The 18,175-nt window shown below is 52.8% G+C and overlaps 2 protein-coding genes across 2 annotated transcripts; both read left to right on the forward strand.

Annotated features, from left to right (window-relative positions):
• Window positions 1-7,484: 7,484 nt before the first annotated feature.
• Window positions 7,485-10,173, forward strand: CENPB (centromere protein B). Its single transcript, XM_027623746.1, has one exon. The coding sequence runs from the start codon at window positions 7,526-7,528 to the stop codon at window positions 9,344-9,346; it is 1,821 nt and encodes a 606-aa protein (XP_027479547.1). The 5' UTR covers window positions 7,485-7,525; the 3' UTR covers window positions 9,347-10,173.
• A 2,168-nt stretch (window positions 10,174-12,341) lies between these two features.
• Window positions 12,342-16,218, forward strand: SPEF1 (sperm flagellar 1). The gene is made up of 7 exons (XM_027622467.1): window positions 12,342-12,739; window positions 13,946-14,057; window positions 14,387-14,543; window positions 14,737-14,776; window positions 14,911-14,971; window positions 15,169-15,292; window positions 15,393-16,218. The coding sequence occupies exons 1-7, from the start codon at window positions 12,631-12,633 to the stop codon at window positions 15,498-15,500; spliced, it is 711 nt and encodes a 236-aa protein (XP_027478268.1). The 5' UTR covers window positions 12,342-12,630; the 3' UTR covers window positions 15,501-16,218.
• The last annotated feature ends 1,957 nt before the right edge of the window (window positions 16,219-18,175 follow it).

Consider the following 18,175-nt stretch of genomic DNA (forward strand, 5'->3'; position numbering starts at 1 on the left):
CGGGGTGAAAGGCGCGGATGCTGACCAGCCCGGCCCAGCCCGGTAACAGGCTCTGGTCGGGTTAAGGAGTTGGGGTTTCTCCTAAGCCTCCACGCACCGCCCCCGCCACCCCAGCCAGGACTCGAGGATCTTCGCTGCCCAAATTCTGCTTCTCGGGATGTGGTTTGGAGTTACCCCCGGCGGAGTGGGTCCCTGAGGAAGCCACACCCGCTAGGGTGGCCTCCGAGGGAACCCCCCGAGATTTAACATCACCTACATTCACCAGTAGGCACCATGAGAGGCTCCACTCCGGGAGTTTGCCAAACACCGCTACACGGTGCAGTCCGTGTTCGTCACTCTACTTTATCCACCCGGACGTTGAGGCGTGGAAAACTTCATTAACTCGTTCAAGGTCACACGGGGCAAGTGGTAGAGCAGAAATTCACCCCAGGCGCTCCTGCAGCCTCTGTGCCCTCTTGACCGGCAGCGCGGAGCGTCGGTAAAGCCTAATTGCCAAGCGCAGCCTAACCCCCCACCCCGCACAGGAGGTAGACCGGAGGTGCGGGCCTCCGTGTAACTCATGGGGCCCCCGGTTACCTGCGACCCCAAGAGGTCCAATTTTCTCCAATAGCCTCAGAGGAGGCTCTAATGGTTGACCTAGCCCTAGGTTTTGGCGACTGGGGCCAAAGAAGGTATCTTTGACCTCAGAACCAGGTTTATGGAAATATCTCATGCCCACTGACGGCTTGGCTAAAGTGATGTTAATGGCATTATATTGTTTAATTGGTGTTTCTTTGATGACCAAGGAAACTGAATCTGTCACTAGTTTAAACTGAGCATCTTCTAAATGATCACTTTCCAGCAATCTTGTTTTCCTGGAATGAGCCCTGGAACCCTGCACACAAAAGTGAATGGGCAGTAAGTGCTTTTGCATCCTGTCTCTCCAGTGAAGAGGGGGCCTCTGGCTGGGTGGTGCACAGCTCAGAAAAGCAAGAGCTCAGGCTCTTCTTCACTTCCCTGCAGTCACATCCCTTCAGCCAAGGTGCAGCGGGTGGGAGTGGAAGAAGGGAGGGCCTGGCGGTGGGCAGTTGGGTGGGCTAGGGGACTTGCGGAAGAACGGAATGCAAAGGCCCCAGTTTTTTTTTTTTTTTAAGATTTTTATTCATTTGACAGAGAAGGACACAGCGAGAGAGGGAACACAAGCAGGGGGAGTGGGAGAGGGAAAGCAGGCCTCCTGCGGAGCAGGGAGCCCAATGCGGGGCTCGAGCCCAAAACCCCAGGCTCATGACCTGAGCCAAAGGCAGACACTCAACGACTGAGCCACCCAGGCACCCCCAAAGACCCCAGTTCTATCTGAGAGGGGTAGGAAGGTGCAGATCATGACTTTTCCTTCTCCCAATGTTTTGTTCAGCTTCTGTCAGGTGCTATGCTTCGTGCTGGACAGGGCTGAGATTTCAGGTTCATCCACCCTGGATCAAGAATCCAGCTCCCAACATCCAGCCACTACTCACAGCCCAGGATGTGACTGCCCTGGGGAGGGGGGTGGGTGAGGGTGTGGGTGAGGGAAGAGACAGTCCCACCTGAAAGACCAAAAATAAAACTGAGGGGTTGCATTTTCAAAATCAACCAGCAAGGATTACCACCATCCAACACACACACACACACACACACACATTTCTATAGGGTGTAGGGAGGGTGTGTGTGTATGTGTGTGGCCAACAAAAGGTGGGGGAGTATTATACTCTTGAATCCTTTCAAATTCCACACTCAGAGGTCACCTCCACACATCAGCTCTGTGTACCTTCCTGGATCTCCTTTGCCAATTAGATCACAGATTATGTGCCCAATTAAAAAAAAAAGCTATTCAACAAAAATAAGTTAAAATAAATATTTGCAATAATATCATAAGAGGAATGACTCCTCCCATCCAGCCAGGTCCTGGTTACAATGACAATTCTGAGCTGCAGAAAGCTCCACTCCCCATGAAAGGAGTACCCTGGCTCTGGACTATCCCTCTGGGCTTGCTTGAGGGGGTCCAGTGTGACTCCAGTGCCTTGGCAGAAAAGAAGGTAAAATTATCACACGTTTCCAAAATCCTTCTCCAAGCCTGTTCCCACACAGCATCTTCTGTGTGGGACTCACTTTTCCAGTGCCTTTTCTGTCATGGCTTGAGACATGTTAAATGGTTTTTAAAAACTGGGACATGGTACTGAAAATTCAAACAAAGGAGAAAATTCAAATGGTGCAAAACAACAGTGAAAAGTCAGTCTCCCACCCTACACACACCTTCAGGACCCCTGCCTAGAGACAGCCACCAATATGAATTTGTTGCATATTCTGGAGATAGTCTGTGACAGTCCCAGGCAATCGAAACATAATGGGAGGCACACATATGAGCCACATACATAATTTATTTTTTTTAAGATTTTATTTATTTGACAGAGAGAGACACAGCAACAGCAGGAACACAAGCAAGGGGAGTGGGAGAAGGAGAAGCAGGCTCCCCGTGGAGCAGGGAGCCCGATGGCGGGGCTCGATCCCAGGACCCTGGGATCATGACCTGAGCCGAAGGCAGACGCTTAACAACTGAGCCACCCAGGAGCCCAAGAGGCACAGACATAATTTAAAATTTCCTAGTAGCCACATTAAAAATATGAAAAGAAACAGCTGAAATTTTAATATTTTATTTAACCTCATATATTCAAAATATTATCATTTCAACATATTATCAATATAAGAATTATTAGATATTTTAGATACTTTTGGTACCATTTGTACATTTGACACTCACAACACATCTCAGCTTGGATTTGCCACATTTCAAGTGCTCAATAGCCACAGGGGATTAACTGGGCTACCAGAGTATACAGTGCAGGTCTATATATGTACAAGCATGTGTATGTCCATATTTTTACAAATATAACAAACTGTGTGAAACATTGTTTTACCCCTTGCTTTCTTCATTTTACTTGAAGATGGATCCATATTAGTACCATAATGTCATATATTTATTCATTTCCCTAATGCTGAACATTTAGGTTATTAGCTTTCACACTGATGCAGCAGGTATACACGGTATTAATTCTGAAAAGGGAACTATTAGCAGGTGCCTGGGTGGCTCAGTCGGTTAAACACTGACTCTTGATCTCAGCTCAGGTCTTGATCTCAGGATTATGAGAGGCCCAGGATGGAGCCTACTTAAAAAGAAAAAAAAATAATAAAATAAAAGGGAACTATTGGAAGGTATGGCTCTATTTATTGAAATCTTCTTTTCCCCTTCCTGAATTTCATCCCCTCAAGCTGATTAGCTGTTGAAGAACAGGGACCAAGTCATCTGCCTCTCCTCCCATCTCCCAGTACCTCATATAGGCCCAAGTCCAGGGTTGGCCCCTGAACCAATATCCCACTTCTAGGGATTTCTCTCTCTCTCGTTTTCTTTTTTAACATTTTATTTATTTGATAGAGAGAGAGTGAGAGAGAGAATACAAGTGGGAGGAAGGGGGTAGGGAGAAGCAGACTCCCCGCTGAGCCAGGACCCTGGGATCATGACCTGAGCCAAAAGCAGATGCGTAACTGACTGAGTCACCCAGGCGCCCCTGGGGATTTCTCTTAAAAAGATGGTAAAAGTACACACAGATGTATGTTCACTGAGTCACTGTTAATAGCAATGAAACACAGAGCAAGCTGGGTGTTCTTATAGGAGAGCAGCTAATGAGGTGACTCATCTATAGTTTGTAATACCTGCAACTTTTAAAGAGAACAGGCATGGGGGCAGGTAGGGATGCTTGGCACCCAGCAGGGGCCCAATCAGTAATTGTTGGTATCTGAAAGATTACATATTGAGCTTTCAGAAAATGGTCTTTTGAAGAAGGGTTCCTAGAGTAAAAGAAGTTTGAAATTCACTGATGGAAATAATTACTGACATGAAAAGATGTTCACATTATGGGCTACAAAATATCATGCCAAGTGTGGTCCCATTAAAAACAATATGAACAGAAAAGTATCCCACAAGGATATTCCCTGACTAGTGGAATCAAATGTTTCTATCCTTAAAATTTGGGGTGTTTTTGGGGGTGCTGGGGTGGCTCAGATGGTTGGGTGTCTGACTTCAGCTCAGGTCATGATCTCCAGGTCCTGGGATTAAGCCCCACATCAAGCTCCCGGCTCAGCGGGGAGTCTGCTTTCCCTTTCCCTCTGCCTCTCCTCCTGCTTGTGTGCTCTCTCTCTCAAATGAATAAATAAGGGGCACCTGGGTGGCTCAGTCGTTGGGTGTCTGCCTTTGGCTCAGGTCATGATCCCAGGGTCCTGGGATTGAGGCCCGCATTGGGCTCCCTGCTCCGCGGGAGGCCTGTTTTCCCTCTCCCACTCCCCCTGCTTGTGTTCCCTCTCTCGCTGTGTCTCTCTATATCAAATAAATAAAAATTTTAAAAAATGAATAAATAAAATCTTTTAAAAAATTGTCAGTATTTTAAAATATTTTCCAAAGAACAGGCATAATTTTTAAGTTAATTAAAAGACCATGACCTCAATGTGGCAGTTCCTCAAACAATTAAACAGAGTTACCATATGACCCAGCAATTCCACTCCTAGGTATATAACCAAGTAAAATGAAAACGCATGTCCACACAAAAACTTACAAACAAGTGTTTATAGCAGCATCATTCTGAATTGTCAAAACACAGAAATAATCCAAATGTCCATCAAATGACAAATGGATAAAAATGTCATGTATCTATACAATAGAATATTATTCAGCTGTAAGAAAAGAATAAAGCATAGAGGCTTCATCATGCATGAATGTTGAAAACATGATGCTAAGTGAAAGAAGCCAGTCATAAAAGACACAAATTATATGATTTCATTCATATGAAGTATTCAGAACAGGGAAATCTATAGACAGAAAGTAGATCAGTGGTTGCTTAGGGCTGAGGAAGGGGCAGGGAGTGAATAAGGAGATAGCAGCTAAAGGGTATGGGATTTCTTTCTAAGGTGATAAAAATGTTCTAAAATTGACTGTGGTGATAGTTGCATGTGTCTATGAATTATATATGCTAAATGAGTAAGTTGTATGATATGTGAAACGCTCCCTGTAGCAGGGCATAGGGCCCATTTCCACTCCTTCTAAACTGAGCAATCCATCTGGAACCCTGGGATCCCCCACTTCCCTCTGTAAGCCCTATTCTTCCAGTTCCCCACCTTAGGCAAGTCCAAAGTCCACCTTGTCTTCTCTTGGCCCAGGCTGTCCAAAGTTGCCCATTAGGCCTAAAATCCATTTCACTTACCTAATCATTATTTTTCGTGTCCTTCAGCAAGCTTTCCATTCTCCTTTTCATTTTAAAGGGTCTATTGTACTTGCTTATTGAAAAAAACTTGGAAAATTCAGTAAAGTAGGAAAAATAAACCCACCCATATTACAATCACCCAAACACACATTGATTATAAGCCAGGATGGGTGAAGAGGCAGGTGGGACATAGATGCACATGGATGAAATCACCAAAATGTCGACATGGTTTCCTGAAAATATGTAGTAGGGAGTCTCAGACAGGTAGCCCTATACTCGCCTTTGCATAGGGACCATATACCCATGTTTTCTCCTAGACCTTGTGATTAGAAGAATATTTTCTTATGTCTCAGGAGTGGGAAAGTAAGACACAGAACCCAGAAGCAGTAAAGGAAAAAAATTGACAGACCTGCCTACTTAAAGGTTACAAACTGGGGCACCTGGGTGGCTCAGCATCTGCCTTTGGCTCAGATCATGATCCTGGGGTCCTGGGATTGAGCCCAGTATGTCGGTCCCCGTATGTCGGTTTTCCTGCTCAGCAGGGAGTCTGCTTCTCCCTCTCCCTCTGCCCCTCCCTCCGCTCATGCTCTCTCTCTCTCAAATAAATAAATAAAATCTTTAAAAAAAATAAAGTTTACAAACTTCTCATATCTAAGATTCCCTAGGCTAAATTAAAGGACAACTGGCAGGCTGGAAGAGCATATTTGCAATATACTTAAGGATTTTGTGTTCAGAGCCTATGAAGAGCTCCTATAAGTCCACAGAAAGACAAATACAAGAGAAAAATGGGCAAAGAGTATGACTAGAAAATTCACAGGATTCAAATGGCCAATACACATATGAAAAGAAAAATAAACGCTAACACAGCAGTGAGTTACACTTTCTTCCCTTGGCCTCCAGAAACACCATTTAGCTGTTTTTCATGAATATCTTGTTAGTCCTTTCTGGAACCCTTAACTTTGGAGAGCCCAGGGCACTGTCCTTGGTCCTCTTTTCTTCTTAGGACACACCCACTCACTTGAAGCCTTATCCAGCCCCAGGTCCTCAGCCCATCCCCCTGGGTCACAGCCTTCCTCTTTGACTACACCTCACCCGAGGGATTCTTTTATAAAACACCACAATGCATTTATTGTGTTAAGAATATGTCATTTTTATGTGTGTGGTGGAGGAGGAGGTTTCAGGGATTCATGTGTATGTATACTTATATATTTACATACATGACATTATTTCTGTAGATGAAAACACAAACATTTATGCCCGTATGCATGGAAAAGCCCAGAAAGTGACACACGGAGATATAGTGTTTATCTATGGATTGTGGGATTACTATCAAATAGATGTAAAAGTGTAATGTTGCTTATAAAAATAATCTAAATGTGTAACAATAGGCTACACAGATTAGTGTTCATCCATACTTGGAACAATATACAACCATTAAAAAGCATGTTGGCAATATTTTATCGATGTGGCAAAATTCTCATCACTCGATGCCAGGTAAAACAGCAGGAGATGCCAGATATACGGTCTATACATCTGATGCCAGTTTTATGCAATAAATTTTTACACAGAAAACTGCTTGAGCCTAGAGAAAAGACTGGAAGGAAACGTATCAAAATGTTACCTGCGCATCTCTCCAGGTGCTGGGGTGAAAGGTGATTTTTAGTTTCCTGTATTTTTCAGTTTCCTCAAAGAGCGTATACTATTTTTGCTGTAACAAAACAAAACCCACAAAGCACAGTTGTTATTCTTTATATGCAGCAAATCGCTGCCCACTGGGCACGGAGGCCGGGCACCGCGCCCCTGCCCGCTGGTCGCCCGGACGCCCGAGGGCCGCCGGGTCCAGCAGGCCGCAGCGCCCCCCCGCGGTCGGTCCCGGGCAGCGGGGGGGGGGGGTGGGCGCGGAGGGCGGGGAGGCGGCGCCGGGCGTCCCCGCGCTTCCCGCGAGATCCCGCTCCGCCCGCTCCGCCCCGCTCGCCGCGCTCCCTGCTCCCCGCGCCGCGGCACTTCCTGCCTTCCGCGCCCGCGCCGCCCGCCCTCGCCCGCGCCCGCCGCCTGCCGCCCGCCGCCCGGCGCCGCGCCCGCCGGTGCCCCCGAAGGTGCCCCCGGCCCGGCCGGGTCGCCGCCCCGCCCGCCGCCCCGCGAGCCGCTTTGTCTCGGGCGGGGCGCGCGGGAGAGGCCGCCAGGTGCCCCCCGCCGCGGGCCCGGGCCCCCCGCCCCGGGGCGGCGGCGGTGGCGCCGGGCCCCGGGGCGGGGGGCGCGCCGGGATGGGCCCCAAGCGGCGGCAGCTGACGTTCCGGGAGAAGTCGCGGATCATCCAGGAGGTGGAGGAGAACCCGGACCTGCGCAAGGGCGAGATCGCGCGGCGCTTCAACATCCCGCCGTCCACGCTGAGCACCATCCTGAAGAACAAGCGCGCCATCCTGGCGTCGGAGCGCAAGTACGGTGTGGCCTCCACCTGCCGCAAGACCAACAAGCTGTCCCCCTACGACAAGCTCGAGGGGCTGCTCATCGCCTGGTTCCAGCAGATCCGCGCCGCTGGCCTACCCGTCAAGGGCATCATCCTCAAGGAGAAGGCGTTGCGTATAGCCGAGGAGCTAGGCATGGACGACTTCACCGCCTCCAACGGTTGGCTGGACCGCTTCCGCCGGCGCCACGGTGTGGTGTCCTGCAGCGGTGTGGCCCGCGCCCGGTCGCGCAATGCTGCCCAACGGCCCGCAGCGGCTCCCGCCAGCCCGCCGGCGGTCCCCTCGGAGGGCAGCGGCGGGGGTTCGACGGGCTGGCGCGCTCGGGAGGAGCAGCCGCCGTCGGTGGCCGAGGGCTACGCCTCCCAGGACGTGTTCAGCGCCATCGAGACCAGTCTGTGGTACGACTTCCTGCCCGACCAGGCTGCGGGGCTGTGCGGCAGCGACGGACGGGCACGCAGGGCCACCCAGCGCCTGAGTGTCCTGCTGTGCGCCAACGCAGACGGCAGCGAGAAGCTGCCGCCGCTCGTGGCCGGCAAATCGGCCAAGCCCCGCGCGGGCCAAGCCGGCCTGCCCTGCGACTACACCGCCAACTCGAAGGGCGGTGTCACCACCCAGGCCCTGGCCAAGTACCTGAAGGCCCTGGACACTCGCATGGCCGCGGAGTCTCGCCGAGTCCTGCTGCTGGCGGGCCGCCTGGCTGCGCAGTCCCTGGATACCTCGGGCCTGCGGCACGTACAGCTGGCCTTTTTCCCGCCGGGCACGGTGCAGCCGCTCGAGCGGGGAGTAGTCCAGCAGGTGAAGGGCCACTACCGCCAGGCGATGCTCCTCAAGGCCATGGCCGCGCTGGAGGGCCAGGATCGCTCGGGGCTGCAGCTAGGGTTGATGGAGGCGCTGCACTTCGTGGCTGCTGCCTGGCAGGCAGTGGAGCCTTCGGACATCGCTGCCTGCTTCCGCGAGGCCGGCTTCGGCGGTGGCCCAGATGCCGCCATCACCACCGCGCTCAAGAGCGAGGGGGAGGAAGAGGAGGACGAGGAGGAGGAGGACGAAGAGGAGGAGGAGGAGGAGGAGGGGGAAGGGGAGGAGGAGGAGGAGGAGGAGGAAGGCGAGGAGGAGGAGGAAGGGGGGGAAGGAGAGGAGCTGGGGGAGGAAGAGGAGGTAGAAGAGGAGGGTGATGTTGATGACAGTGAGGAAGAGGAGGAGGAAGAGGAGGAAGAGAGCTCCTCTGAGGGGTTGGAGGCTGAGGACTGGGCCCAGGGGGTAGTGGAAGCTGGTGGCAGCTTCGGGGGCTACAGCGCCCAGGAGGAGGCCCAGTGCCCTACCCTCCACTTTCTGGAGGGTGCAGAGGACTCTGAGTCTGACAGTGAGGAAGAGGAGGAAGAGGAGGAGGATGAAGATGACGAAGACGATGAAGATGAGGAGGAGGATGGTGACGAGGTGCCTGTGCCCAGCTTCGGGGAGGCCATGGCTTACTTCGCTATGGTCAAGAGGTACCTGACTTCCTTCCCCATCGACGACCGAGTGCAGAGCCACATCCTTCACTTGGAACACGATCTGGTCCACGTGACCAGGAAGAACCACGCCAGGCAGGCGGGAGTTCGGGGTCTTGGACATCAAAGCTGAGCCGCCGGGGCCTAGTCCTGCCCGACCCGGATGTGGCAGCGCCAGCCCAGGGCGGAGGACTCTCCGGGCAGCCGCTGCGGATGGAGCCAAGAGTGGGGAGCTCCAGAGCCTTTAGTGATGTTCCTCGGGCCCTGTGACAGGCCCAGCCACCTCGGTAGGGCCCGGGGCTGGCGTCAGCCTCACTGCCTGCTTATTGCCTCTTTCTCAGAGTCCTCTTTCCTCCCCATTTGCCCCTGGGCTTGGGGGACCAGGTGGGGAGGGTGGGGAGCTGTCCGGTGCTACCACACCGTGCCATCAGTGGACTAGGCCACAGGAGCCGCCAGGGATGGGCCCTGGAAGCTCCCGGCCGGAGAGTGCCTCTCCCCTCTGCCGTCCACACCAGGTCTTTGGTGGGGGGGACCCCAAAGCCATTCTGGGAAGGGCTCCAGAGGAAGGTCCAGCCTAGGCCCCCACAAGGCTGGCAGCCCCCTACCCCTGCCCCTGGGCCGCCTTGAGAAGCACAGTCTAACTCACCGCAGGCTCCTGAGCCTGCCTCTGCCTGCTTCCCCATCTTCCCAGTCCCTTTCTCTGGCCCAGTCCAGGTTGGCCCTTGGTTTTCTTTCCAGATTGGAGGTTCCCAAGAGGCCCTCCAGGGGAGTGGTAATGGGCACTTCCCTTGTGGGTAGCTGCAGGCCCCATGCCTCTCCTCCCTCTCTGACAGGGCCCTATCCTGGGCAGGGGGCCTGGGGCTGGGCCCATAGTCCAGCCATCCAGCCACTCCTTTCCCAGTCTGAATTCAATAAATCCGTCCACCCCCCTTTTGTGGGGGTGAACGTTTTAACAGCCAAGGGTGCATCCTTCATGGTCTGGGCTTGCGTCTGTCTTGGGAACACGTCCTTCCCTGGTTCCCTTTGGTCCTTGTTCTGGTGGGACATGGAACCAAGTGCTGAGAGGGTAGCCGCAACTTTGGCCCTGACTGGGGCGAGGGGCCACCTCCATATCTAAATATTATTTAGGCTTGGGGAGGAAGGGGTCTTAAACGTACCTGCTTGGGTTTGAAGAAAGCCGGGCCTTGCACTGCTTTGGGGTTAGAAAGAAGCCTGGGGTCAGTTAGCTAGGAGAGGAGGGAGGGAGCCAACTCTCTCTGTTGGACCAAATTAAACTGGGAACTAGGCCTCCTGAGCCCATTAAAGAAGATCCTTGCAGGGGTGGGGCCAGAGGACAGAGCAAGAGGGGTGCTGGGGCAACTTCTGTGGTCCAGGTTGGAGTCTGGAGGGACATACAGGGCGTCCCTTGGTTTACCTTTGATGCCTTAAGAGGGAGCCCTTTAGACCTTCCCGTGTTTGGCATCTGCAAGCCTGGTGGCTATCCTGGGGACAGTGGCAGGAGGAAGATAAAATTCCTGGGACAGACTGCATCCCCAAGAAGCTGGGGGCACCCCAGTCCAAAGGTGAAGACTGCTGTCTCTGCTGATCCTACCCCTTTTCTCCTTTCCCGGCCCAGCCCCTCCCTCATTGAAGCCCTCAGGCCCCAGCGGTTCCAGCCAGGGGAGGACTTGGGCTTGAGGAGGCCGGGCAGCTCTGGGCCCCAAACCGGTTTTCCCACCTCCCCTGGGGCTGGCACATCGCCGCGCTGTGGTTCCCTCCCCACCACTTCCTTTCAGTTCCTCTCTCCACCCTGGAATGTTAAGGGGGGGATGTCTAGGTCTTTTGTCCCTTGCCTGCCCTGGGTGTGGTCTCTTCTAGAAAGGCAAGGCCACTATGTATGACTTTAAAACAAGAAGGTAGGGTGACACTTCCACACTTGGCCTTCCACACTCCCAGCGCTCAGATTTCCCCTGTAGGCCTTGAAGACAATGAAACTAAGGGAGAGCAAAAAGGAGTTGGGATTCCCCTTACCATCATCCCCCACCCCAATCTGAGCTGTGGAGGAGGAAACGAGAAAGTCTTAAGGAAGCTCAGGCTACCCCTGCCACCACCACCCCCTCCTGCTCTGGAGTAAGGGGGGAGCAGTAGCCTTCTCCCTGTTCAACTCGGCCCCTCACCTCAAATACCAACAAGGCAAATCATTTCCATTTGTCTCCTCTTCTGCTGGAACTGAGGTCATCTCATTAATGATAGCACCAACTGATGTTAATAGGGCCCTTGCTGTGTGCCAAGTGCTGTGCTAAGCACTTGAGATGCTCACAAATCCCCTATAAGGTAGGTAAAACCATGAGAAAACAGGCACAGAAAGGTCCAGTAATGTGCCCAAAGCCACATTGCTAGTCTTTGATGGAAGCAAGCTTTCTTCTCTGGCTGACCCTAGAAGTGCCTCTTTGCTGCTACTGTGTGTCCCTTCACTAAGGAAGGACCCATATCCCTAACCCTTCTACAAGGAGTGCTCTTTTGAAATGGAACTGGCTACTGAAATCCATTTCTAACCCATGGAAGAATAGCCCTTTGGAGGGAGATGAGTTGTGGAAGTGTCTACAGGAGCTCTCCAAGCTTTTACTCCCATACCCCCAGTCCCCATGCAAATGCAGATCTGTAAATACGCTTCCCCCGTTTTCCTCCCTACTACCCCATTGGGACAAACAGGCGAGAACCATTCCCACTTCACAAAGGAGGAAATAGGGTTAAGTAGTTAAATAACCTGCCCAAGGCACTGGCCTTGAGCCCTAGTACTCTCCCTGGGAATCTGGGTGACATATTAAATGCCCTACCAGGACACTGCTGGGAAGGGCAGTAGCAGTGAGGGCCCTAATAGCACAGAGCTCTGAGGAGGGACCTAGCAAGGAGGCACTGTCACACAGCCTATCACACAATCCAGATGGGAAGCAGCAGATGATTAACAGTGGATGCCCAGATAAAGCTGACAAACACTGGGATGCTGCCTTCACTTGGGACTGATCACTAAAGGATCCAGAAGGGGAATCCCAGCCCTGGGGAGGCTGGTGCAGGGATTCTGAGGGCCTGGTTGGCTTTGACAGGTTTCAGAGTGGGCTAGTGGCTGATCAGGTGGCGTTGGGCGCAGATACTGGGAAGAGGAGGCCATCTAATCGCCTTTTCAAAGCTGGGGCCCGAGAGTAAGTAGAGGGAGAAAACTACAACTCCCAGAAGCCTCTGCTCCCGCCCAGCCAAGGATAGTTGCTATGGTTTCAGAAAACAATATGGCTGCTCCCAGCTGGGAGGAGAGTCTCCGGATGGGAGAGGCAGAGGCAGGTCTGGTCGCCCTCAGCGGCGAGAGAAGAGGCGCCTGAGGGATCGTGAGGTTGGGGCTGGACACTGCACGGCTGGAACGGCCTTGCCTTGCCGAGGGGGCTGATGGCGGGCAGCGTGGACGAGGAGGCGCTGCACCAGCTGTACCTGTGGGTAGACAACATTCCTCTGTCCCGACCCAAGCGAAATCTCTCCAGGGACTTCAGTGACGGAGGTGTGCACCTCAGTATGTGTGCGCTCCTGTGTGTCTGTCCCGTGTGTCCGTGTTTGTTGACACGTTCTGTCCTGTATGTACGTGTGTAAGGGGTCTGTATACATATGTCTCCTTGTGCTTCTGTGCGTTTGGGTATGTGTGTGTTGGGGGGCGTCTATCTCTTAGAACTTCAGTTATGTGTGTGTGTGTGTGTGTTTCTATCTGTATCTGTGGGAATATGAGTATGTGTGTGTCCATATGTATGTCCCCTTGTTCTATCCTATATGCATGTGTGGTGGTGATGATTGTGTGTGTCTGTGACTCCCTCCTGAGACTTTAATGACTAAGATGTGTATCTGTGTATGTTTTGTGCTTCTCTCTGTGTGTACTTGTTCATTGCTGTATTCTATGTATCTGTCTTGTGGGAGTCTGAGCATGTGTATGTTCATATGTTTGTTGATACGTTCTGTCTTGTTATGCATGTAGGGGGTCTTATGTGCATATGTGTTTCTTTGTGATTATTAGGTGTCTGTATGTCTAAGGCTGTCTCCTGAGATTTTAATGGCAGAAATATGCGTCTCTGTATGGTACATTAGTGCCTGTGTGATTTATTGTGCTTGTGTGTGTTAGTGACTATCTCTTGGAACTCCAGTGATGGAAACATGTGTCTGTGTATGTTTGTGCATCTCTGTGTGTTGTGTGTGTGCTATATGTGGACCTGTGTATATATGGGCATGTGTGTGTCTACACACTTTGTCCTATGTGCATATTTGTAGGGGGATCTTATCACATGTGTCTGCTTGTGTGAATCTGTGACTCTTTCTTGGGACTTTGGTGTTGGAGTGTGTGTGTGTGTGTGTGTGTGTGTATCCGTGTAAATGACTAGGGTGGGCCCCAGGCCCCTGATGGGCTCTCTTGGAGACTCATTCTCTACTAGAGGACCAGAGACCTTAGTTTTCATATGCCTGAGCTGATGGGGATGGGATGTCACTCCTCTGGGACATGGTGGAGGCTGATCACTGATTTCTGATCTTGCTTTCTTGAATCCCTTTCCCTCTCCTCCACCACCCCTCCCTCCCTATCACCCTTTCCCTTTCCACATCACCTCTGTGCTTGGCCCCACCACTCTGCAAGCCCTGATTCTTCCATCCCATGCACATCTTCTCCCTACTCCTTTTCCCTTACCCCCCCCCCACACCCCGTCCATGTCTGTTCCCATTCCCTCAGTCCTGGTTGCAGAAGTCATCAAGTTTTACTTCCCCAAGATGGTGGAGATGCACAATTATGTCCCTGCCAGCTCTCTCCAACAGAAGCTCAGCAATTGGGGTCACCTAAACAGGTAGCAGAATGCGTCGTGCACTACCGGAATCTCCATCCCCTACCCCAACCCCGGGATCCCAGGAAGGGCTGCCCCAGCACGCCCCCCCCCCCACTTTCTATGGTCTCCAAAGCCCAGCCTGGGATTCCGTTGGTGGCAGGGTAGGGAGGGACAGCGCAGACAGAATCTGGTAACAAGATCAAGGGACTCTTTTATTGGGGAGGAAACAAGGAAACAGGATACCCCAGAATCGGGTTCATTCCCCCAGGGCTGCACCACTTCCTTCTCCTCCACGCCCCTCACTTCATTCCCCCGAGACCCAGTCCGCCATCCCGGTGCCTATCTCCCAGGAAGGTGCTGAACAAACTGAACTTCTCCGTACCGGAGGATGTGATGCGCAAGATCGCGCAATGCGCGCCGGGCGTGGTGGAGTTAGTGCTCATTCCGCTGAGGCAGCGCCTGGAGGAGCGGCAGAGGCTCAGGAAGCAGCGCACCAGCAACTTACAGGTGCCACCCCACTCAAGCTTCTCCCACTGCTTTGCGGGAGCTTCCCAGGCGGCAGGAAGCCCCGCCTTGCCGATAGATGTGGGGGAAGGGTGTCTGGCAAAGGGAGCCTGGCTTTGGGGACCGCGGAAGAGACATGGGGCTCCTTGGGGATGAGCGAGCCTGACCTCACAGTAAACCCCGGGGCTTCTTTCAGGAGCTGGCTCCCCAGGATGGCACTGGCTACATGGATGTGGGTAAAGTGATCTTTACTTGTCTTCCCTCCCAGGAGCAGCTTTCCTTCTGTCCTACCTATGGGGGAGAGGAGGGAGGGAGAAGGCAGGAAAATACGACCCCAGCACGGCCAACTCCTCCACTTGCCTCCTCTCAGGTTTGTTCCAGAAGGCCCGAGGGGAAGGTGCCCCAGACCCCCAGGGAGGGGGGCAGCTCAGGTAAGGAAGCTGGGAGTTCCTATCTCCCCAGGCCTGGTGATTCCCCAACCAGGGCTGGCAGGTAAGGGTGGGGGCAGGCTATTCCTGGGAAGCAGGAACGGGGGTGGGGCGGGGAGGGAAGGCCTGGCCGAGGGGCATTGGAAGGGTGAGCGTGGGGCCCCAGGTCCGGGCCTCCGCTAAGCTGCTTCCCACCCCAGGGGGAGCCGGCCGCCCGCGCCCCGGCCTCCGGGATATAGCCAGGCAGTGCAGGGCGACCCAAGCTTCGTCCTCCAGATCGCTGAAAAAGAGCAGGAGCTGTTGGCCTCGCAGGAGACCGTGCAGGTGAGGGTGACTGGGAACGCGCGGGCGGTGGTGGGGCAGTGCGGGCTTAGGCACAGAAGGCAGCAGGCCGCTGACTTCGCCTCTGTGCCTCATGGCCCAGGTCCTGCAGATGAAGGTGAGGCGCTTGGAGCACTTGCTTCAGCTCAAGAACGTGCGCATCGACGACCTCTCCCGGCGGCTCCAGCAGGCAGAGCGTAAGCAGCGGTGAACGGCGGCCCGGGCCGCGCGGGGACGCCGCAGTACCCGCCAGAGCCCAGACACCGCGACCGACGCACCCACCGACCTACGGACGGACGAATGGGCGGGCGGAGCCAGCAGCTCCAATGAACCTCCTCGGGAGCCAGCGCGCCCCTCCCTTGGGATGAGGGCGAATATGGGGGGGAGGGGCAGTGAGGCAGGCGCCTTCAGAGCGGAGCCGCTGGACTGAGCCACCTCCTTCCACTCCACCCGGGTCAGGAGAATGGACCGCTTTCCAGAACCCTGAAGCCACGTGCAGAGATCTCGCATGCTCCCCAAAGCAATGCCCAACACCAGGGTCTCCGCCTTGGTGCTCCCTGCTCTGGGCCTTGGGGGGCGGTGCCTCGGCTCGGTCCACACCCCTAGAAACAGGTCCCAGCCCAGCTCTGAGGACAACGGCACCTCCAGCCAGGCTAGTTCTCTGTGCTCTGGGCCTTGGGGGAAGCTGCCCCAGGCAGCTGAGGGCGACCCTTGCCTCTCCTGGGAGCTCACCTGGGACCCAACTCGAGGATGGAGAACACAGCAGCTGGAGAAGAAGGGGTGAGGAATGGGTTCAGCCAGGAGTGGGGAAGACATGCGCTGTGTCTGTCCCAATCACCCTCCCCTCCTGTGGGGGGAACTTTGAGAATGCTTGGGAGATATGGGGTCACAGTGCCCCCATTAAAGAAGTTGTGCTATCTTTCCAGCAACTGCCTTCTCTCTCTGTCCAGATTTCTTGCTCCTCTTAATGCTGCACTCCACCACCACCCCCCTTTTGAGTGAAAGAGCCTTGTAGGCCCAGAGTGGGTCTCACCTTGTGGGCACCTGGTCCCTGCGTGGCCACTGCCTGGTAGGTTGATGATATCACAAGGGTCAGATCTTGTGCACTAGAACAGCCTGACTTCTAACTCTGGCCTTAGACTGAGCCCCAAACCCACCCTCACAGAATCTTCCAACACTGTCCAAACCCAACTCCAAACCTAGGCTTCACATTCTCCCCAAGTGTAAACACACCCTCACCCTCACTCTCAACCCTGTCCATGGACTGACCCCCAAATCTGTCCTCTGTATGACTCCCAAGCCCGCTCACAGACTGTTCTCTAATTCTATGGACTGAAGTCAAGCTTGACTCTCAAACCTGACCAAGACACTCTGGCCATGATGTGACCCTGATAATTTACTACTAATAACATTCAGAGACCCCACAATTCTATTCCTACACATATATTTAGCATATACCTTGGGGAAACTTAAGCTCTTGTGTTCTGTATTCTGCCACACCTGTACAAGCAATGTTCATAGTGACATTCTCTGTAATAGAAAATAATTGAAAATAACTTGTATTAGTGTCTATCATGTGTAAGAAATTACCACAAACTTAGTGACTTAAAACAGCACACAGTTATTATCTCATATTTTCTGTGGGTCAAGAGTCCAGGCATGGCCGAACTTGGTCCTCTGCTTCAGAGTTTCTCCTAAGGCTGCAATCAAAGTGTTGGCTAGAGCTGTGGTTTCATCTGAAGTCTTGACTGGGGAAGGATTCACTTCCAAGTTCACTTAGTTGTTGACAGAGTTCAGTTCTTTGTAGGCTGTTGGACCGAGGGTTTCATTTTCTTGCTGGTTGTTGGCTGGTGCTGCCCTCCTTTCCTTCCCATGTGGTCACATCCAGTAAGTATGCTAGCTTACTTCACCAAAGTCAGCAAAAGAGAGAGTTAACAGAGTCTGCTAGCAAGGTGGCAGTTGCAATCTTATCTAATGTAATCACAGAAGTGACATCCATCACATTTGTTGTATCCTATTTATTAGAAGTAAGTCATGAGGTCCAGCCCACATTCAAGTGGAGAGGTACATGTGGGTGTGAATACCAGGAGACAGGGATTACTGGGAGCCATTTTTGAAGCTGTCTACCACAGGGAGGAAAAAGCAATAAAAAGATAAAAGCTAGACTAGTGGTTACCTCTGAGAGGAAGCAGAGGGCAGAGATGCAAGAAGCATATGATTTATTTGTAATGTTTTAGTCCTTGGGCAGGTGGTGGGTTTACAGATGTTCCTAATGGGCTGTTTAAGGACAAGCAGGAGAGTGTCATGAACTAAGGAGTATGTGCAGTCCAATTCTGTTCACCTGAGTTCCTCAAATAATAAATAAACATAAAAATTGATGACTACTCCTGACCTTGGTCTGAGCCTCTTCCTTGCACTCAGCCTGGTCTTAGGTTAACACTGGCGTCAGCCTGATCTTCTACCTTCCCCCAATTTTTTTTTAAGATTTTATTTATTTATTTGACAGAGAGAGACACAGCAAGAGAGGGAACACAAGCAGGGGGGGGGTCAGAGAGGGAGAAGCAGGCCCCCCGCCAAGCAGGGAGCCCGACGTGGGGCTCTATCCCAGGACTCTGGGATCATGACCCAAGCCGAAGGCAGACGCCTAACGACTGAGCCACCCAGGCACCCCCCTTCCCCAAATTAACCACCAGCCCTCACACATATTGATCCCAGCTCTAGCACTGTTTTCTTGCTATTGTCTGCATGGAGTCTCCAGAGTTCTGTTCTCTGAATCCCTCGTCATGGACCACACCTGTAGACTCCTGTGTGTGCAGCTGGTAGGAATGGTTTGTAGAGGGGCTTGGGGTCCAGGAGGTGGGGTAGGGCATGATTCTACCTGACAAA

The sequence above is a fragment of the Zalophus californianus genome, chromosome 8 (genome assembly GCF_009762305.2).
Source record: "Zalophus californianus isolate mZalCal1 chromosome 8, mZalCal1.pri.v2, whole genome shotgun sequence".
NCBI lineage: Eukaryota > Metazoa > Chordata > Mammalia > Carnivora > Otariidae > Zalophus > Zalophus californianus.